At 32.8% G+C, this 23940-nt stretch overlaps 1 protein-coding gene across 2 annotated transcripts in view; it reads right to left on the bottom strand.

The window, feature by feature from the left end:
• The window catches only part of LOC124373595 (unconventional myosin-VIIa), a 202131-nt gene that overhangs the window by 89660 nt on the left and 88531 nt on the right, over window positions 1-23940 (bottom strand). For both annotated transcript variants that reach the window (XM_046831962.1, XM_046831956.1), the window contains exon 3: window positions 2818-2880. In XM_046831962.1, coding sequence (XP_046687918.1) covers window positions 2818-2880 — 63 coding nt within the window. The remainder of the gene's footprint in view (window positions 1-2817; window positions 2881-23940) is intronic.

The raw sequence follows: 23940 nt of genomic DNA on the forward strand, positions 1-23940 counted from the left end.
GAAACATACTATGACTTTTTTCTGCTGGACAACCAATGTTAGTTCTTACCAATATAACTATGTATAATAAATAGGGAGAGCCTTATTATCGCCATTAAGAAAACTGGGACTGATTTTTATTTACCAGAAAGAAAAACCCGTTTCCTGAGCGTCTCCCCTAATCGATAAAATGCGAAGAATAACTCCACAAGAGGCTGGAACCATTCATATATTGAAGCGTGGCCACCCCTGCATTAAGGCACTTTTGGTTTATTTTACAATGTTAATTGACTTATTTTTATTAAAACGCAGTTTAAGTGTAAGAAAGGGCTATGTGGCCCTAACTTTGGCTATTAAAATAAAGATTCTTTAAAATTTCATGTCATGCATCGCTATTGCTGCCAAATTACTCTGGAAAAGTTAGCAACCATTTACAGTATATAAATTACTGTCTATCAATAATCGCAGCCAAGTGACAAATTTGATCTTAAATTAGGTAGGAGAAGGGGCGTAGTTTAGAAACATGCTTATAATTCAAGATTTACATATTATGCTTAGTTTGAAACACTAGAATATTGACATTCTTAAATATCAAACTAAAATAAAATTATAGTTTTTACCCAAAAATAAACTTTTTCGATTACACGTTTTGCACATTAAGCGTTTAATATTTTAGGTCACTAATTTATAAAACCCAGGCGTATTATAACGATATTATAGTCTTAAAGCTGACGGAAAATTTGCATTTTGTAAGAACAGCCTAGAGTTTCTATCGACAGAAGAATTCCCTCAAGAAAAGAATCAATACCCTCACCAAGCCTCGCTAATTTTGGTGGCGGTCGAAATGGAAGTGAATCGGAAGGGATACAGATTATTCAGTAACAATCATATATTTAATTTTTATAGTATATTTGTTGTCATTTATTACTGCCTTCTCATACTATAATTTTTAAAGCCTATTGTTTAATTGTAAATTAACAAAATTAATAAAAATAATCACCATTAGTCAACCAAATAATAGTCGCTGTTATGAACTAAATATCCAATCTTCTTCCTGATGCTGGACTTTGATGTAACTTAATTTCCTTTTCGTATGTTTCCTTTAATTGTATCAAGCTAAAAAATATAATTTCACTTTTTAAGTATATATTGTTATATTTAGACCTCTATCAAAACTAGCGCGGTTGGCTATTCAATTCGTTCTTAGGGGAGATTCTTTTATAAATTTTACGATCGTCTAGGTAGAGTGTTATACGATGTAAATTAAATCCCATCTCCGAATTAGTATGAAACCATTAAATTATGGTTGAATGAAACTGCAGCAAATTTTAGTAGAGCCTTGTTTTAAAAAGATACTGCACGTTTCAAGGGCTATTATTCAGTAACTGTACATTATTGTATATTTATTACGAATTGATTGTAAACTGAATGTATCTCTGCTGAATCATGTATTACTATGCATACTGATCACATACATGTAAATGACCATGTCAGTATAACAGTTGTAAACACGCTAATTAAAACTACTAAACTTAATTAAAAAATAAATTAAAAAAGTAGACTAGATACAAGTGAGTTGCGAGGAGGTGTTTAAATGTTTTCAGCGTGCGCTACAGCGCAGCACACTCAAGTTACAGAGCTATGAAAGCAATAATGTAATAAAGCCGCTTTCAAAGGAAAACTCTGTTTTATTCCTGGTGGCGTTTTGCCTCTACTCCTCTTGCATATTTTAGTGAATACCAAACACCCCGTCCACTGTATTTTAAACTAGTTTTTCAGTACGGGACCTTTTATATATTAATATTACTCGTACTATTATAACTGAATGTAGCTGCAGTTCTATATAGGTACTTTTTTGTCAACACTGTTTTATTTCTTCTCAGCTTCTGACAAACCATACATTAACAAATTTCAATCTGATGATGTATTAGGAAGTATACAATAAATTATGTTTAAAAATAAATGTTTGAAAACATAAGGTGCTGGACAACTGAATCTGTTGGATTTGAATGGTTCGTAACATTTAACAGCTCTGTTTATCAAAACCTTACGTTATTTTGAATACTGAATACGGTTTTAAATTTCATCGTTTTATTGTCCAGACAATGTTCATATTCAGTTATAAATGACTAACTAATTTCCAAGTTTGTACATTAATACCAAAATTATCAAGAGAATTTTACTTTTTAATCTTTGATATTATGGCGGTACAAATGATTTTGGGGTTTGACATTTTTATGTAAAATTCATAACGTATTAAAATAACCTCCCTGAATATAAAAAAGTAGAAAAACATTTTTTATTACTCCATATGAAGTTACCGGCACTTAAAGTAGGAAATGTAAGGAACTTTGTAACCAGGCCTAAATAAAAACGAGTAAAGATAAAAATATAACATTTTTACAGTATCCGTGTACATGAATTAAATCTGGCATGTTTTTATTTATAAAAAATGTAATTTCCTTAAGAAAGACAGTATTCAAAAACTACGTATTAACAAAAACTAAACATTATATTACAAAATTACAAAAGTAATACATGAATAAAACATGTCATACCCTGAAGCTATAGTATAAACTGTAAAATGTCATTGTTTACTAATTGTTTTATATCTTTTTGTATTCAGGAAAGTTATCTTAAAGGGCTATGAATTTAACAAAAGGATATTTCTCAAGCCAGAAATCCTCTGCACCACCATCTCAAAGATTAAAGATATAAATAATGTGTTCATCGAACTTTTTGCTTTGAAGAGTTACTGTACAATTTCTGTTGTCCCACCCTACACCATTTTAAATTAAAATGTATTACTACTAAAACTTGTAAGAAATACTGACTTACCGTGGTGTAAATGTTGAGCTCCTTGTAAGGGTTGACAGCAACCAGGATAGTTCCTGTGTAGGTCTGAACAGCTGTGTTAAGGAAATTAACAAACAATACAACAGTATATAACACATAATAGAATAGTGGAGCAATATATGCAATGCACTTTTCTACATACCGTCGTGTATATTTGACCGTTATATGTACAATATAACAAGTGTGAACATTACAGGCGTAATTTTTTAAATGTTTTACATACATTATTTGTAACTTGTAATTTGAATCTCCATCGTATTTTAAAGAAAACACAACAAATAAATAAACTTTAAATATTACGGTTCATTATATAAAGTTATAATAAAATTGCTACTGAAAACAATCTTTTGTATAAATTGTACATAAACATAGGTAACACTCGTGTGTGTGCCTCAGTACTTGTACATTTTAAACTCATAAAACCCTCGCTTAGATAATTTTTGTTAAAAATCTTAGATTCACATTATAGAAAATAATATTCAAAAGGGGAAAAGTTAATAACATTTATATCAAAGCCTGTCTAAATTTTAGCAAATAAATTGATTGAGTGATGGTGAGTTTAGTAAACAGTTAATATTTTAAATTGATGTTAAGCAACTTACAATATAAGAATAGAAGACCAACATGTTTCTGAAAAAAAGTATAAATTTGTATAATACAAGATTGAAAATACCTGGCTCGCTACCGATATCCTGTATACAATTATAAATCATCTTAAAGATAAAAATTGAATGATACTTAAATAGTAAACGGAAGTACACTTTGAGCATTATTTTGAGTTCAATTATTTTTCTTGTTTAATGACCCTCAAGATTGAGATTGCTTTCTGAATACGGTAAATTAAATTGTAGCACGCCTTTGTTTTTACTTTATTTTTATAATTTATTTAATTATAGACACTTATACGTAAATATGCGCATTTATGGGATTTTATAAATTATAAAACATCTAACTTTCACAGAGAAGTAATTTCTTATAGTAAAACAAATTGGTTTAAAATAACTTGAGAACAGGAAGGTGTAAAATATATGGTAGGAGTACCGTAATTCTGAAAGCTCGTGGTAGGTCTTTGAAGTGGAATGAGGAAGCAGGTCGACACGACAAAAAGTCGCTGGGACAATAGGAAACATGTTCTGGGTGGTTCAGGACATTACTGTAAATAACGACAACTGAGTCAACATAAATAGACGGGGGCTACAATTAGAGTGGAGGTGAAGCGATCGTGTGGGCCGCGGGCGGGCGTCAGCTGTATATAATAACGGTGTGTAGTGTAGTGGAACAGCTGATTGAGAGTCGTCCATCTGGCCTCCGATCAGCTGATTGCAGAACATAACCTGAAACTGGCTTCGTGTAGCCTAGTACAACAACATTACTATCATTTGTTACTGCAAAGCAACCACAAGCTCACATAGATATTTAATTGCGGCTTGATTTATAAAGACATTTTAATAACAAACAAGAATTACTTAGGAATGTTAGATTTAAATAAAACCAGAGAAAAAACTAGTTTGCTCATAAAATTTTGTTATTAACAATGTGTTTCTTCAACGGTTTTAGAGATAAATACTACATGTAAATTTAAGAGAAAAAGTATAATATTTCAGTTTCAAAATCTACTCATTCTCCCCGCTGAGCCAGAAGGACTACATTTACAAACCTCTTATACAAAGCTAAAACTTTTTTAAAGCGTGCATATACAGGGTGTACATAAAGTCCTGCACTGGTATAATATTTTCTAAACGATAACAGATAAATGAACAAGATTTGGTACATCAATACCTACACCTAAAAATCTACTTTTTGAAGGAACTATAAGTTTTCTGTAATATCATGGGGACGTCCCGCAAGGAGTCAGAAGGAAATCTTAAATAGGAGCATAGGTCAATATGCACATCATTTTAAAGGGCTTATCTAGCAGAGTTTAATGCCGCAAACCGCACTCAAAAAGATTGATCCAGTACAAAATGGCGACTGTTCAAAGTTTTTACTTGGTTACATTTCATTAGTAGCCATAACCCCGGTAAAGCAAAACTGCAACCAAACAATACTGCAGATAAATACTACATTGTGATTGTCAGTTGTACAGAAGTGAATTATGACGTAGGTTATCCTCAAGGGTTACAAATTTGGTCCTAATATATTGGTAACGGTGTTTTAAATAGGCTCTTACGTCAATGCCGTAGTGTGGGGGTGCTCCGTCCTGTTGAAACCAGATATTCTGGTAATGTTCTCCAAACATGTTTCGAAAGTGCTGGTGTAATTTCATTTTCTAGCAAACGTTGGTATGATATTGCACTTAAATTTTCCTTCAATAAAGAAAGGACCTACCAACTGGGTAGGGTACCTATCACACCAAGCCAGACATTCACCTTTAGTGGATACTGCGTATGTGCCTCCCGCATCCAGTGAGGATTTTCGCTACTCCAGTAACGGCAATTGTGCCTGTTTACGCTTCCATTCAGCATAAATGAACACTCGTCTGAAAACACAATATTGTTTGCATCAATTTCGTTGCAATCTATTTTGGCCATCATAGTTTCACAAAAATTCTATACGTCGATCAAAATCATCTTCGTTGAGTTCGTGCACCAAATCAACTTTATAAGGCTTAAAATTAGACCCTTTCAGAATCTTTTTAACAGACGTAACAGAGATGTCCCATGAGTTTGTGTTGCTGAGCGTAGGGACTCTTGCGGATTCTCATAAATGACTGCAATACATCTAAAGAGTTGCCTTCAGTTGTCGTAGTAGCGGGCCTTCCTGTCCTATGACGATCGGAAACACTTCTTGTTTCCATAAAGCGTTGAACAGTTCTCCCTACAGTTTTTCTAGAAATTGGCTGCCTCTCGTGAAAGTAGTCATGAAATAAATGGCATGCTTCCTCGTGTGATCGTCTTGTTGTTTCCCCAACCAACCATCATAAGAAGTGTTATACGTTCACGTTCGTCAAGCGACATAGTGTAGTTGAAGAACTACAAGCAATACGACAAACTCTTTTGTACTAAAGTGCACTGATAAGAAAGGTTGGACAGCACTACTAAAACAAGAAAACTAGAATAGCCTACTATGAATTAGACTGGCTAATTGGAAAGTCCAAAACTGTGAACCCATAGATAAGAGCTTTCTAATTGTTACTGTTATCAGGTTTTCCCCGTTATCAATATATTAGGACCAAATTTTGTACCCCTTGAGGATAACCTACGTCGTAATTCACTTCTGTACAACTGACAATCACAATGTAGTATTTATCTGCAGTATTCGTTTTGGTTGCAGTTTTGCTTTACCGGGGTTATGGCTACTAATGAAATGTAACCAAGTAAAAACTTTGAACAGCCGCCATTTTTGTACTGGATCAATCTTTTTGAGTGCGGTTTGCGGCATTAAACTCTGCTAGATAAGCCCTTTAAAATGATGTGCATATTGACCTATGCTCCTATTTTAAGATTTCCTTCTGACTCCTTGCGGGACGTCCCCATGATATTACAGAAAACTTATAGTTCCTTCAAAAAGTAGATTTTTAGGTGTAGTATTGATGTACCAAATCTTGTTCATTTATCTGTTATCGTTTAGAAAATATTATACCAGTGCAGGACTTTATGTACACCCTGTATAATATATAATGCACAATCTTTCTTGCATATATCATTCATCATAATACATCATAATTTTTCATATTTTGTAACAATCGTCAGGCGATTCATTATAGATATAATTATGTTTCAATTAACAATACTTGGTGTTCCAACGTAATGAACTCAGAACACCTGGAGATGTTACAGGTGATTTAATATAGCGCCCCGCTGGCGGCTACGTTATTCTATAACAAGCTGCTGTAGAATGGATCAAACTGATCTGTCTCTGTTATCCGACAGGCTCTGATTGCCTGTGAAAACTGAAAAACTCGATCAATGAATTTGAAAACGAAAGTAAATAAACTCGAAGTAAACCAAGCGTTCCACACTTTCTCAATAGTGATTATTTTAATATTTTAATTCACTCTTGACACTATGAGATAAGACAAAATAAGATGACATTCAAATTAATTGCAGGTTGCTGGTGAAACTTGTGCTTACACGATTTGCAACCAATGTCATAAATAAATTATTTTCAACCTGAAACATTTTACTTGATCCCTCGTACAGCAAAACTATGAAATAAATATCAAAAACCAATGATTTTTACCTAATAATTGTAAAATAGTCCAACTAATCTTGCTATTTAAATAATTCTATATTACATTTAAGTACATGAACTACAGGACCACGACAACAGCCGGTCCAACTTCACCTTGAACGTGTTTAAGAGGACACATTTAACCTAAATTAATTGTAAATATATACAGTTTTAATACTAAAGCAAGATTAAGATTATTCCAAATATTTCCAAAAAAGATGGATCATGTGATAGATAAAAATATAAAATGTCAAGTAGCCTGTATTGGAAAATATTCGACGAAATGCATCACGTCCCAACGCTGTGACGACTATATCCCTGAGGGCACCACAGATTGAATATTTCCCCAATCGTTCTTGTGGAATAAGCAGATATCACTTAAATTATGGAAATGTAGCATTTAATTTCGTCTCTTATACCAAAATATTTAAACCGAAACGCAGATTTAAAAGAGAAGTTCCTATATATGCTAGCAGGAAAATGTGTGATAAACAGAACATTTAAAAACTCTATATACAACTGCTTTAGTAAATATGTATAACGATTTAATTTTTTTAACTTAAAAAAATATTCCACGTTTTTAAGATATCATCATTTCTAATCGTTATAATTTCTAAGTTTTAAACTTCTCTATAATATCGTACACACAACTAAGTTCCACATATTAGACAGAATGAAGTAATTATAATTAAATATATTTTACAATATACTGGAAAAATCTAAATACTAAACGAACGTTTATGAGCACGTTTAAACAGTCAAATCTTCCATAAGAGAACCTCGTTACGCGTGACTGTACGAATCGGGTTTAAATATTTATAAACGATATTCTTAGTGAAGAGAACTTGGAGCAAAGATTAAAGCTGATGTACTGCATATAAAATTAGTCAATCATGCAAGCAGAATTTTAAATTAGAATTTATTAACGCTTAGCTGACAATAAAAGCGCTCATTTCACACTGCATTGGTCACAGAAATAGTTCTAAACTAAATGGTACCTTTCTTGAAACTGAGACTGCATAACGAATTATACATGTTTTCTAATGATGTTATTCATTCATTAGAATACACAACTCTGTCTTCTATATATTATAAATTTATTTAGATTTGAGAATCAAAGCGAGAGAGTTTCCTTTGACATTTAATGATGCGATTATGACTAAAACACTTTATTGTATCTGCCAACTATACCTTGATTTTTAATAAATGTCGGTCGTTTACAATGCGCCGGAGAGAAACCAAAAAGCGTTTCTTGAAAATGTTATTATGGAAAACCAACGGACGGTACTTAAAATAGTAATTAAACAAAGGAAGCATTTGTTTTGAATGTCTCCTATCATCGCTTATATACCATAGTAAGACAGATGAGTTAGTTTAGTCAGGACCTGATGAGAGGCATTACCCTTTAAGTATTAAAAATCAGAATAACTGTTAATTTATTAGTAAATTTGGTCAGACTGGTTTTGACCAATATCCTTATATTACCAGTATATGTCAATCAGATTGATTATCTATCAATTTATTGTGGGGAGTGGAACCTCGTTACTAGAATACTACAATCCCGTGAAAGATTTTGGTTACTTCAATCGATTTGTATGTTACGAAAATAATCAAGGGAGTGTAATTTTAATAATTAGGAAAAAATCTCAGAATCGCGTAACTATCCGATGTTTCGTTGATTATCGTGTAACTGTAAATTATTGACATTTTCGTATTAGTAAAAGTTTGTATACCTAAGACTATTTGGTGTGAAGCTGTCGTCTACACGGTTCATTAATTTCCAGCCGGTGCATGCGTGGTTTCGCACTTGAAGCGCATGCAGGTCACGGCCAAGTGTCAATTCGTCCATTATGGATGGAGGGGTAAAGAAGTGAGTGTGAGGAAGCTGCTTGCGGACTCATCAATACTATCTCCCCCACATCAGCTGAGCCGAGTCATCAGCTGTTTATCATTATGTGAAGTGTCAGGAGCAATCAGCTGATTGCCGTGCCATGCCCATTTCAAACGGGAAAATCAGAGCAAGTTTCAGAGGTAACGGGGCACCAGGGTGTCAAAAATTACCCACTTAAATCTTTTATTTTACGTTTTTACTTTAAAGCTAGATTAGAGTAAGCTTTCTAGCTAAATGTTCTATAAAAGACAGCTAAATTTGGAAAACATCTTAAACGTTGTCCTTAAAAGTTTGTGATGTTTTACTACTTCTCTTACTTTACATAAGACGAAAAATTAATTAGAATAAAAGCACCAAAAGTAATGACATTACAATTTTAAAATAATTTTCGTGTATCCCTGAATATGACAGATCTACGCAGAAAATGTACTGCAGATTTTTACAAAATATTTTGTAATAGTTATTTCCACCTATAATAAAATGATAACATTAAATATATGTCTATCGAATCTAATGCTTGGTTTATTTATTCAAAGGACAAAAAAGTATAGAATGCAAAAATTCTTTATATAAGTTAAGTAATTCAAAGATTTGCGTTGTATAAAAATTGAAAAGAGTCTCTTCCCATCAAATATTAAAGAGTAAATAATGGTAACTGGCATTCAGACAGTTTTACATTCAGACAAAAACGTCAAAGGTATCGAATTGATGCTCTAACAATACCGTCTCTGACATCTCGTCACTGCCTGAGAGAACTTACTTCTCTGTATTAGGTCGAGGGTTTTCTTCGAATATCGGAAAATGCTGAAATGTAGGACAAATATCAAGATCGATTCAATACAACCGGATCTTAATAGGGATTGTAAGCGGGTTATAATATTTGTTGAATCCTACCGAACTTGAGGAAACTAAAAATAAAACCCCTCCACATAACTTTTCACTTTTGAATGTTTTAAAATACCCACAGTATTCATAGTAATACAGCTTTAAATTATTTTTCTACGTTTCAAATATGAGGAAAAGCAAAAATTTCAAATTAAATGGCCTGCTGAATTAATTCTAAAATTAAAGGTCTTAAACAATGTTTAACGGTCTATTTTCAAAGACAAAACTAACGATGCCAAAACCTCTTATAGATCAATTTAGTCTAAATTCCACCAACTGATAATCAAGCAAAAGTAGAATATGTCTATATTTTTAAAATTGTATACACACGCGTATTTCGGGTTAACCAAAAGATTAAGGTCTATTTCATCTCCATGTGTAGATCTAAATGTTTAAAATGCCATTATTTTTTATGTAATGTCCAATATATTAAAAATAGTAGTGTTTGTTTGTACTGTTACTATTACCGTGTTTGTTGTCATGGTATTTCATTGTTTAAGTAGTTTGTTTTATGTATGTTTAATTTTAGGGAGAGCTTGAATTTTATTTTATTTTATAGGGTTTCCTCTTTAAATTTAGGTAAGTAGTGGGTTATTTTTATTTCTATAAAAATGACTTCAATTCCCAATGACCTAATTAAGAAATGATATACATATGTAGGTTTCAGAAACCTGAATAGAATAAAAGTAACTACATCCGGTCTTTGTAATCTACTTAAGTTTAGGAAATCTACTTTTTCATAGGAAATCTTTACTTCGCCTGTTGAGATCATAAGGCATATGTGTATCAAACTTTATATTTATAGAACATCAAATGAAAAACAGGAAGTTGAAATACAAAAAAACTGTTCTTCTGAAATTGCCACTCTATTTCAACTTCTATAAGGTAGTTGATCTTCATGAAAAACTTTACTTTATCTGTTGATAGCGTAAACCATATGCGTGTCAAATTTCATCTTTACAGGCAACGTTATCTCAACCCATATGTTTGTTTGATCTTCAATAAAATGCGTTTGTTTTCTTATCAAAATCACGAGGTACACCAAACTACCTTATGATTTAGTTACCTCATAAGGCATACCAAATCCTTAAACGTGCGCCTAACTTAAACTTTTTGAGATATCAGCAAATTGGAGTGTATGATTTGAGATATCAGGAAGTTAAGGAGTAAATGAGTTGAGATATCAGGAAGTTGGATTTAATGAGTTGAGATATCAGGAAGTTGGATTTAATGAGTTGAGATATCAGGAATTAGTGATAGCGAGTGTGTGACGGCTTTGCTTGTTATGTGTTATGGAGTATCAAATTGTGTTCAAATACTTTTATACAGTAAAACATAAAAAAGCACAACTGTATCGCTATGGACTAATAATACTGAATTACTAATGGAAGACGGTTTCGTAAAAGTATCTGAATCTAGACCACCCTCTTAGCTGAATTAATGAACTCGTTTTTCACTCGATTTCAATGGAAGGCTTAATCGTTAAAATGTGTCCTTTCAGAGCAGGGCGTGTTCAGTTCTCCCAACCCGATTGACAACCCCACTTTTTCCTAAGCCTCTCTCAAAATCTCTCTCAGTAGGGTGGATTGATAGAAAAGAGAGAATTGTGTCCTATGTATTTACAATGATATTGCCTGAATGGGGAATCTTTATACCAAGGGCCAGAAAGTCAGTGTCTGAATGAAATGGGCGCGTTTCTTTCGAATCAACATCATTCTGCTAACAGAAAGTTTAATTTAACTCTGATCATTGTTTTTAAAACGTTATTTTAAAATATTTTCTAACAGCTAAAATTATGATACTACTCAAGTTGCATTACCTACGGTATACATATTTCTTTAACAATTCTAAAATATCATTGTCAGTGACAAGTGTGGCAGTTAAACACTGCAACTCTATATCCACGTTATTTGCTAAAGAAAAGGAAAAGATATTAAGAAAAAATGTATAAAAAGGGTTAAAATAGTTTGACTAAAAATTGCGTTGGTGCTCAAATTTAATCTATTGGAGTTCACGTTACACCTTTAAAAGGGACAGATAAGCCCATGTGCGATACTTGCAGCTTTGGTGATAAATGTTTGCTTCCTTTATTTTCATTTGGCACTCTCAAAAACGATTATAGGTAGTTTGATTTCCAAAATCAGCTGACATGAAAATTCTGAAATGATTTTGGAAGCTATAAACATATTGCATGATTATGAACCAATGAAAATATTTATTTGGATATAAACATTGCTTGTTAAAGAAGAACTTTGCTAACACATAAGTTAGCAGATTTGCACCAGATTACTTACACAATTAAAGTTTTGAAACTTTTCGGCCTCGCAGTGGAGAGCAAAATGAAAATGCTCTTCAAAAAGGTTACTTGAGCCCGGCTCCTTACAATGTAAACACGAAAAAACTTATTTTATTCAATTGACAATAACAAAATAAAAGGAACGTGACTATACTTTTATGAAGAGATGTAAGGGCAGTTCAACAAACCACATTATTTACACAATTTCGCTGCTACTACTACCCAAGGATAATAAGAGAAACTTTAGTAATAACCCAGACAGAAAAAGACGTAAATAAACAATTATTAGACAATACAATAACAATAACAATAGACAATTATTTTATCCTATGTATTTATCCAATACCACAGGGTCTTGAAATTGGAATATGCACTAAACCACGCTGTGTGCATGAGAATGATGCAAACGACTACTTAGTTTCCGATGACGTCTTTATTGCAAGCCAAATTCCCAGTCCTGGAATAGAGATCATGGATAGAGTTAGGGTTAAAGCGTTCTCCTTATGATCATTACAATGACAGAATTAAGTGTGGAAATAGGGATTCCTTCTGACAACCTCTGACATCAGCGATACTACATGACATCTCACGTCTAGGTAATAGTGTTCGAGCTTAGATGTCTGATAAGGACCAGTCAACAGAATTAGCTAGAACTACACTAGGTACATAACACTGGATATGGATGTTGGACGAGCTGTGAACAGTGGTTAAATCTTGGTACAGCAAGGCCCACAGTGTGCATAGAAGCAAGATGGCTAATGACTTATTCACTTTCTCTCCCACACAATCATAAATTACGCAATTTTATTATTGAAAAAAAAACCATACTGAACACACATGTTTCAAAGACTTTCTGAATTCATTTTTGCTCTAGGGAAATGTAATTTACGAATGTTTATTACAATTTTAAAATATTCAAATTGTCAATGAGTGGAATAAAGCTGAGGAAGCACGAAAAGAAATATGCATTTCTGAAAGAATTGAATACTATTAGTTTTCCAGAAATTCTCATTAGAGCTAGTGTTAAATATGATTCTGAAAAGAAGACTTTTGCTGTGGAGTGCAGATTGGTTGATATATTAATAGACAAATAAAAATGATAAATAAAGCTAAAGAACGTACGTACAAAATATAAATAAATGATAAACAAAAACTCTTCAACGGTAATTCCAGTTATTTTATTGAAATATTCAGTGCAGCTTTCCTGTTGTTGGAATACGGTCAATAGAGATTTATCGCTTGCGAGTGCAAAATGAATGCTTTTACTTCATTAAGCGTTCTATTATATCCCACTATATATCACAGCTTTCAAGAGGAGTTATCTTTGATTAAGCCTTTCATTTTATTTTATCTGACTCATTTCCATAGCCATCGGGCATAAAAGGATTTATTATTTTTAATGCAGATCGTGAAATTGAAAATTAAAACTGAGATTTTTATCTACATGAATGAAATACTTTTTATGTGCAGTACTATTTTTATATTTAATATATCGAACGTAGTGAAAGAAATATAACAATAAACTTGTCGTGATTAAAATATTTAACTATTATATAAAATATAATATTTAACTATAATAAAATAAATATAAAACAACCGAAACGAGAAGTATTTATTTTGACGATTATGTTTAGCTAGAAGTAACATACTAATGTGTCTTTATAAACCAAAACTTTAATTAGCATAGGTATAATTTCATTAAAACGTGTTATATTCTAAAAAAAAATTTTTTTAAGCGTATTATTTCCTTTGTAAATGCTTCATTTTAAAAAAAGTCATTTCCTACTTAGTAATTCATATACGTATGATTTTATCTACTGCAGTTTTTGTTTTGCGTGAGTTAACTAACTCTGCAAACCTACTGCACTATTTTAAAGCCTGTAATTCCAAGTAAATTAGAAAAAACGTTTACCTTATATTTTCTGTCTCCATACAAATCACGTTTTAAGGGCTGTGAGTAAAAGACCACAAACACTTCGGGTTGGAGTTATTGATAGGGTGGGTTCGAATCTTATCTTTAACCATAGCACTTTTTATCAGTAATGACGATCTTGTACTGTCCCGACCCTTCCCCTTATTCTGTCTGATAACATCCCCGCATAGACCTATGCCCCATGGTTAAGGTAAGAATATAACGAAGTTCTTAATATTATCTTTTTAATATAAACACCTATAGTAAGGTAAATAATTTGGTAAACACTGTGTTCCAACATCTATCGTATGTTGAGATTCACAGCATATATTTATGATTTTACAGATCAAAATTTACAAATAATACTTGACGCTAAAATGTGACTATAATGCCAACGGCTCATCCTGCATATTAACAGCCTGACATTTTGACAACGGCGCCCATGAGGGTTGTATCGATTTGATGCGTCCACTCCACCGTGTATATCTCGGGGAACAACGCTAACACGATTCTGCTTAAGGTGTGAAAATGTTAAATAGTAACCATGAAGTAAGTATCTGTCAGTAATCTTGCTCACAATAAATTATTGGTCAATTAACCGTTGGAAACAGTGATGCCAACTAGTTTTGGACTTTTGTCATCCAACAATGAATGTGAACTTTTTATACGAGTATTGCAGAAAGTAACTATCAGATATATCAGTTGCCATCAACGTTTCTTAAACATTTTTTACTCACAGCCTGAAATTATCCACGGTGATAAACGAATAAGTTAATAAATTTTGGAAATAATACAATAAGAATATGTCTGTAACAAACTATAATCTTTTTCTACAATGACTTTTACCAGAGTATAGCACGATAAGAAACAAAGAAGCAACCAAGGAGATAAAGGATGTACACAATTTGCATATGCCTATCAAAGAGATGTGTATTAGCACCATAATGCCAGTTTCCCTCTGATACCACGCAAGTCATTCAGTAAACCATTTTATATCAGCTTTTTAAGTGAACACAGCACGTGGAAATAAAGGATATATTGTCTTCAAATAGTTCATATTATTTACGTCATCATCTGAGACAATGATCAATTTCTTTTTAGTTAGAAATGCTTGTTTAATCCATTTTGTATAATTTATTTTAACGGATTGTATTAAACTCGGTTATTTAAAAAGTGAAAATAAAATCAAGGTAAGTCAACTTTAACCAGCATCAACTTTGTAAAACAATGTACTGCTCTTTAGGGTGAAAAATAAAAGAGAAAGCGAACATTTGAAACGAACCTTTCTCCGACGACAAAAGCTTTGCAGCTGTTTGAATCCACACTCTTGCCCCGTCTTGCGGCGCTGTACTACGTTGTCTTCTCCTCATACAAGACTAGCGTGTCATTTTATGTTCTACAATATTTATTAAAATAATCAAGCATTCATAGTATGCAATGGAAGGAAGTAAACAAATGATAACAAAAGGATTTATACGGTTTTACAAATTAAATTACCAAATCGAATATTATAGTAAAAAAATCTTCTACTGAAGTTATCGCTTTCAACAGTAAATAATCTCATATCGCAGCTCATTGAAAATAAACAGCATTAACACTGTATATTACACCTAATGTTGGCAATGTTGCGTTAGTATCTACACTTTATTAGGGTATTCAAGAAAAATCAAAAACCTAACTCAAACATTAGTGAAGTTGTATTCAAGAAATCAGATGATCTAGAGATTAAAAATGCGAGAGTCTTAAAGCAACATGAAAATAAGCAGTAACATGAATTGGAAATTCGTGATATAGTATTCAAGACATCAAGTTATGAAGATATTCAAAATGCAAGAGTATTGAACATAATAAGCAGTAATGTGAATTGGAAATATGTGATGTGGTATTCAAGCCATCAGATTATATCAAGATATTTAAAATATCAAGAGTCTTGAACAAAAGTAACCAGTAATGAGAATTGGAAATAGGTGAAGTAGTATTGTAGACAACAAATGATCAAGATATTAAAATGTCTTGGAAATAAGTTTGCACGTTTATATTTTTAATTTATTGAGGTGTTAGATTTTTATCAGCTGACTAATAAACCTAAACAGTATTATGTTTTAATTCAAAATCCAGATCAATATCCTGTTGAAAATTGATCAGACAATTATTTCAAGAAGAATGCTTTAGGAGAGAAATTCAAAGTCAATTCGTTTATTGCCAAAACAACACCGGCAATATTTGAACTATATTATACTACAAGTACATTTTTCAAAAACACGAATTTAATCAAAAGTTTCTTAAATGTTTCATAATCAGTGCACTTTATCACTATTTTTTGTAAGTGTTCTTTTGCGTGTCAAACGGAAAACCTACGCGCAACATTACATTCATTGTCTGTAATAAGGAACACTGACAACATTATTGAAACTACCACAATGATATTGATGGGTTATTGATATCCAACCTTCAATACGCTGAGGGATATTAACAATAGCATTAGGGGCGTGCCAACGTTATTGTGAATACCATCGCAAAGTGGTGGAGTTTCCAGTAGGTCGTTATTGTTTTACTCATAGCCTACGCCTGTTAGTAGGGAGAAAATAGAAATCACAACACAAATGCCAGACACTAAATAGTTTTTTCAGCAACGGCTTTGTATGACCTTACAGATTAATGTCCCTCATGAAAATTGCCTTTCCTACGGAATATATTAAAATCAGATGTCAAGTAATAAGTAATTGGTAAAGATATTGTTAAACTATTGTAACACATTTAACAATTGATTAGTCAGTAGAGGTTCTCAAAGTGTGGGACGTGAACCCCAAGGGGGCGCAATAAAGTTTCAGGGGGGGGGGCTAATGCTTGCTTGAAAAACTAATTTAATTTACTTGCAAAATTAAAACAAACTTTTCATTTTTAAAATTAAAACAAGTGTACGTACTGGCATCTGTCAGTATGAAAGCTAACAAACAAAAAGACATCTTGACATTAAACATGGAAATGGTGCAAACAAATCCAGAGAGTTTTTTTAATGAAAACTTAACAGTATTACGTCTACAAAAAATGATTTTTCTAACATTACAAGTGTTAAAAAACAATAAACGTCAGAGGCTTTGTTGGCATCTTATCTGATTTCTTACAGAATCGTTCAGAAGAAAAAAACCTCACGATATTGGAGAATACCTGATATTAATAGCAGCAATTTATATGGTTTCAAATATGTTTGGACAATCCATGGATTAACATTTGAAGAACATAATAATGTCAAATGATACAGTATCAAGACGTATAGCTGACATTTTGGAAGATCTTCACGCACAATTAATTGAAAAGGTGAAAATTTCTCATTTTGCCATACAAGTTGATGAAACTACCAATCTTCACAGAGCTGCTTATTAAATATGTTATGTAAGACTCGTCGATGTTGATGCGATGCAGGAATAGTTGCTTTTTTGGAAATGTTTTGAACTGGTACCACTGGTAAAACCATTTTCCGAATGATTGATACATATTTGCAGGATAATGACATATCTTGGATCAAATGTACAGGATTTTGCACAGATAGAGCTTGGGCTATGTAAAGAAAGTAGGGAAGGACTTCCAGGGTTGATCAGAAAGGTAGCTCCAGAAGCTAATTGGACACACTGCACAATTCATAGAGAGGCTTTAAAAGTAAATGGTTTGAACCCGAAACTTAATGAAGTTTTACACGTGGTCATTGAAACAATCAATTTCATTAAAGGGCAGCCTTTAAAGTCTCGAATTTTCAAGATTTTCTGTGAAGATATGGGATCAGAACACACAGCTTTACTATTTCATACTGAAGCTCATTGGTTATCGAGAGCAAAGGCGTTGACCAGAATATTTGAGCATAGACATAAAGTTCTTGCATTTTTGCTTGACGAAAACCGCTAAAACTCAACGTTTTTCACTGACTCAGGTTTTTGCTGCGATTAGCGTACATTGCAGATATATTCTAGAAAATGTACTAAACAAGTCTTTACAGAAAAAAGATCCACACCTTCTGCAGTAGATTTAAAAATGTGAACAGCTTTGTAAAGAAGCTAAGTTTGTACGACAGCGGTCTGAAAAGTAACAACATTGAGCTATTTCCTAATCTTAAAACTTTGATTAAAGAAATGGATCCCAAAACACTATTCCAATGACTTCAAAGAAATGCTCTCTTAAACACTTACAAATATCCTGGAATCTCGTCTAAAAATATTTTGATGAGGACTTGGATGGGTTGGCATGGATTCAAAACCAGTTCAAACCTTTCGTCGATGAGTGCTCGCTCAACATTATAGAAAAAGACAATGTCATTGACCGCCAGGGTAACACTGGGCTTGAAAGTAAGTTTAAAGAAATATCTCTCACATCCTTCTGGCTTTGTGTACAAAAGGAACACACAATTTTGAGTGAAAAGACATTAAAAATACTCAATCCATCCGCCACTACTTATTCTTGTGAAACTGTATTTTCTGCTCTAAGCTCCTATGTAGAGTAAATATCGCTCAAGGCTGGATTTGGCCAAGGAACTCAGAGTAGCGTTATCAGAACTAACACCGCTAATCCTACGGAGCTGTCAAGTTGTGATAGTTTTACGTGAAGACATAGCGAGAGATTTTCTGAGATCACCGTTGGCTGGATATGTTATTTTCTCTTTTACAGGACTATAATTGTGTACTACAATAAACGATGGCGAAAGAGAAAACAAGGACATTATTCACATTGAAGCTCTTTTTATTATTATTAATTTGAGTTCTAAATAACAATTATTTACTGTAGTAGCTGAAATAAATCAATAATAAATTGTATTTTTCTATATTAATAATCGATTAAGCGCTCAGCAATCTGAATATACATTTTCGTTTGAAGATCATACAAGTTTTAATTTAGAGTGAACTAAAATTGAAACTGTGGTTGCCAACACGATGTAAATCCTAAGATTTCAATCACTTTTTGGGGATGTGGAAACGGTGATATACAATCCTTAGTACAGTATGTAAAGGGAATACACTGTTACATATTTGGGCATTATTTATAAGTCTCTCTAGAAAATTGGATTCATCAAATTAGAATACTTACCGTATTAAACCTGAATGCGGCTACTTTAAATAAAATGGAACGTAGCGTAACTGTAGAAAAATGTCTATGAGGATATTCGGTGTGCTATGATGCCGTAGGGCAGAAAAGGGACATAATTTTGTGGAAGATATTGAACATTAGGTTTGCTCCAGAAATTGCTTCCTTCCCGTCGTAAATATAGCAGAGCCCAACGACTGTGGCGTGTGGGGATAACATAAGGGCGAGACAGGGGGATGAGAGGGATAAGGAGAAACAGGGGGAATAGTTCATTCATATGATGCAGAGAGGGAATTTTCCGTAGTGATTATCCCTGAATCAGTGACGAAATGAAAAACTATTTCTATGTCATTCATATACAATCATAACAATGCTCTTCGTCACTAATATTTAAAAACATTAATATATAGAAATGCAAGTAAACTAGCTAGAATTGCCACATTATACAATAATTAAATAACTCAAGCGTCTGTTACCAATTTTATCATTGGCATTACTTATTCAAATACAGAATTAAGCAATTAAGTAATAATGAAACGAAAGTGTATAGAATGCAAGGTTCGTCTGCACACGTAAATAATTCAAAATCAGAATTTCATGATCTGTCAAACTTTTGTCCAAAAGCTTCATTAATATCGAATACCATTATAAATCCACAAGATTTATATTTTTTAATCAACCTCAACCTATTTTATTATAACTAGATGTTATTTAGAAAACCCTGATTGACATTTTTCGTGGAACTTGCCGAGTCGAATGTATTTACAATTGATGTTTTCGAGTGCCAACTCCACCAACCTTTTTAGGCTGGGATAACTTCGTCAGCATATAACCATCTTTGAACATGCTCACACAACTTCATTATAAAAGTTTCCAAAGTCTGAACATATCATAGTATATTATTATTTTTAATGCTTTTTAATTGGCACCTTTGTTATTCAGGGAAGCAATAAAAAAATGCACATTTTGATATGGAATTCTTAGGGAATGTACTATAAAAACTCTACTATTAAGACCGAAATTATTTTGTGCTTCCAGTTAGTCATATTGAATTATATATGTTAGGCCAACATTTTGTAGGAAATAAAAAATTTTAATGTCTCATTCAGATAATATTTTAAGTTATTGAGAAAATTTAGATTGAATGTGGTAGCTTCTATAATTAAATTCCCTGACCAGGAGTTGTCGAAGCAACTGACCTGATGAAAGGGATAAGAAAGATGTGCAGTGTCCTGTCACTTTACATTACAGCTCCAATTAGGAGATACAGAACGAACATCTAGGTGTATTACTGATCGAATGGCTAGCAAACTTTGAAAGACTAAGAGCACGTTTAAAAAAAAGAACGAAAGTTATTGTTTTATCTATAGACTACATCCTTATATGTTTCCATAAGAATGCACATGGGAACGATTAGTTCATTATCGCTATGGGAGGACGAAATAATGATGTATTAAAGGCGAAAATGGATTAATGAAAGGATGGATAGCAGAATGAAATGAGATCAGCTGGTTAGCAAGCATTATTAATTAATAGAACAGTAACCAATGACAATCACGAAAGTTATATAGTTTTATGTGGGGTCAGAACCTCAGAACATTTGGTCTCGTCTAGATTGATAGGTACTAAAATCTAGCTAGATTGATAGTGCTAAACTCTAACTGTTTACTATCCTCCCGGTGACCTGGGTATTGTCTCAACGTTGTCAGAAGTGAGGAAACCAGTGATTCAGAGATTTAATTAATTGTATTGTTCTCTAGCTAAACCGACCTCATTATAAGACTTACTTCAGTACCACGTTGTAATAAAGTAAACAAAATCACATAATAGCATTTCATTGAAAACTTTTCAATTTTGTGAGTAAACATTATATTTAATCCTTGTGTAATTAATTTGTCCTGTGTAAAAGGCTATTAAACAGTACGTCCTACAAAAATCGCTTCATATGTTTAAAGTAATGTTGACACTTAAATAAATTAGAACAATTTCCAGTAAACACATAAAAGTACTAATGTAAACCTTATCAAACATGCTAACCGTCTAATAAGGTATTATTAAACTCTGAGAAGACATTCCAAATTTTACAAATGAACTGTTTAATATTTCACATGCAAATATTTTAATGAAAAAAGTGAGTGACGAAAGTTTTTTAACATATTATACAACGATAAATATGTACAAATACACAATAGTATTTGGTCTACTTTTATATAGTATAATTTAACTATACAGAAATTTAATACAAAACTTAACCATAGATGTAGCTTTTAGTTAATTATTACTTGGTTTTCATTAAATTTACCTTAACTTACAGTAGGTAATGGCGGTCTCCTTGAAAACGAAATATACTATGTACGTCTTTATCTTTATTAAGTCTAAAAAGCAATATAATTAAAACAGAATCTCGAAGCGTTAACATTTATGTGCTAGCATTAAAAACTCTAAGATACAAATGCTTTCCAGGCTAATTCATTTAACATTACTTTCTCTAATACTTGATTATTGGGGGAAGACGGGAAAGGCAGAACCTTCAGAGGGGGAGTGAAGGGCGACTTATGTGTACGGACAAAGCCGTAAACTCCGCGATAAGCTGGGGATGTTGCCCCTAAAAGCCTAAACAAGTCAGACTCCAAATTGATATTAAGTTGACCGTGCCCCCACTCAAGCCGAGAACTTGTCCGGGCCTTGGTTTCTTTACATTATTGCAACCCTAAAGGAAACGTAGTCTGATGTATATTGCTTTGATTTCCTTTGTTTGACCGTGTTCAGTTTGAGTGACGTCAAAATTGCTTTTACAGAGTACATTTCTTATTTTTCGTATCTGTTTCTGGCAATATATCTTGCATAATCTTCCTATATAATGTCAATTGATAAGGGAAATTAATTAATAGGCTACTTAAATGAACCTGATTACATTAAACACTATATGTTTATAAGAAGCTGCATCCGAAACCTAAACATGTATATTGAATAAGCGAGTAATATGAACCATTACGATTATCTTTGCTTATTGATACCAAGGAGTTTTCTTGCAGATAATTACACACAAAAGGCTAGAATATACCGATCTTCAATTAAATGTAAACTATACTGAACAAAACGAAAAAAGGGAGGACAGAGTTCATAGTACATGGAGAGTACTAAAATGAATGCAATTAATTTTGATATAACTCAATGTAAAATAATATTTTCTACCGTCTGTAAGCTTTACAAATTTCATCAATATTATGTAACGCGCAAAGATCTGGATCCTTGGAGTTAACAACAACAAACTATAATACAGTACTAACCATGGAATACATAAAGAAACAGACGTACAGGTGCGCAGAAGTATGTAATAGCTAGTGCGCATGCGCGGTTAAGACAATCAAGATGTAATACAGCGGTTATGAACAATATAACGGTAACGTTACTGTCGGAAGTGACAAGTCTACTGTAAAATATTTCTACTGAAAGGAAAATTACTCATTCACAGTTACGATAACGGGTTTAAGAACGTTCCTATTCAACTTGATTTTCTATAACTATTAGAATTCTGGTAAAAAGGGGAACATTACATGCTCCTAAATATTAATTTATTATCTCATTACAGTTAAAGAGGATTCTGAACAGTTTACACTCTGAATTTTAGCCGAAATAAAATATACTCTAAAACATAAACCGTAATCGTTTTGAACAGTTTTACAGGATCGCGCTAGTTTACGAATACATCTAGGTTTAAAACGCCCGATTTAGAAGATTGCCAACGTAAATTCACATAAGCCGATAATTAGATAAATTTTGAAAGGAAACTAGCCCGGGGAATCATGGAAATATGAAAATATATATGAAGAAATGTCAAAAGATACGAGAGAGTTTGAAATATCTCGGGGAGAAGCGTCATCATCGATTCCTCGCCAAGCGTTAACCCTTACAGCTCGTGTCGGTGGAGAGGTTAAGTACCTACAACTGTAGAGTCTTATAATATGGAGTGCAAAGAGTCAGTATCCGTATTAGTGTTCATGGAAATCAGTACGCTAGACTCGTAACATCGACACTGTCATCGATTTTAACATTTGTGTGTCAATATTCATGGATAAATCGAACTAAGATTACCGTTCTTCAAGCCGAAAAGTATCATCGGTTTTGTAATAAGTTTTAGAACACTATTATTTATCTTCAAATGAATATGGTTTAATCAAATTTGAAAAGTATCAAATATTCATAAAAATTAACAAATCCATACAGTGAAATACAAAACCTACCTACAGTACATCATCACTTTAGGTATAAAAGAAATTAACGGGAATATTCACAAAACGAACCAACGTATCACAGTTAAATTTTCAAAATATCCAATGAATAGTGTCATGCGATATAATATAGCACCCCACGTTGTGTAAACACTTTTATTTCGAGCACAAATCTGTGGTGGAAAAGCGCATATTAATGATGTACGCGTATGTAACAAGCTACAATATTGTTAAAATTATTTTGATCTTAATGTAGCTAGATTATGTCAAAAACATTCATACGTAATGAATACCGAAAGTGGGTGAGAGAAGTTTCCACATATAAAGAGGCTCAAAAACATCAATCGAAACTATCCAGGCTAAATATCAGTCACTATATATCTACGGAAACACTAAGCCGCCGATACCGATACATATGGGGTTTTTAACCCCGATAAATTAATGATGTTCGACACTAAACTGTATTGTTCTTTAGCCTCAATCAGAACAAAGACTAAAAGTCCCGGACATCGTTAAATCTGATTGTAGACTCTTGACGTTCTGGTGACGGTGTGATGGCTACTTCTATAGATCAATCGAACGTACATTACAACCTCATCAATTCCAAACAAAGTCTTTGATGGTATCACTTTACACAAGTTTGCAA

The sequence above is a fragment of the Homalodisca vitripennis genome, chromosome 1 (genome assembly GCF_021130785.1).
Source record: "Homalodisca vitripennis isolate AUS2020 chromosome 1, UT_GWSS_2.1, whole genome shotgun sequence".
Taxonomy (NCBI): Eukaryota; Metazoa; Arthropoda; class Insecta; order Hemiptera; family Cicadellidae; genus Homalodisca; species Homalodisca vitripennis.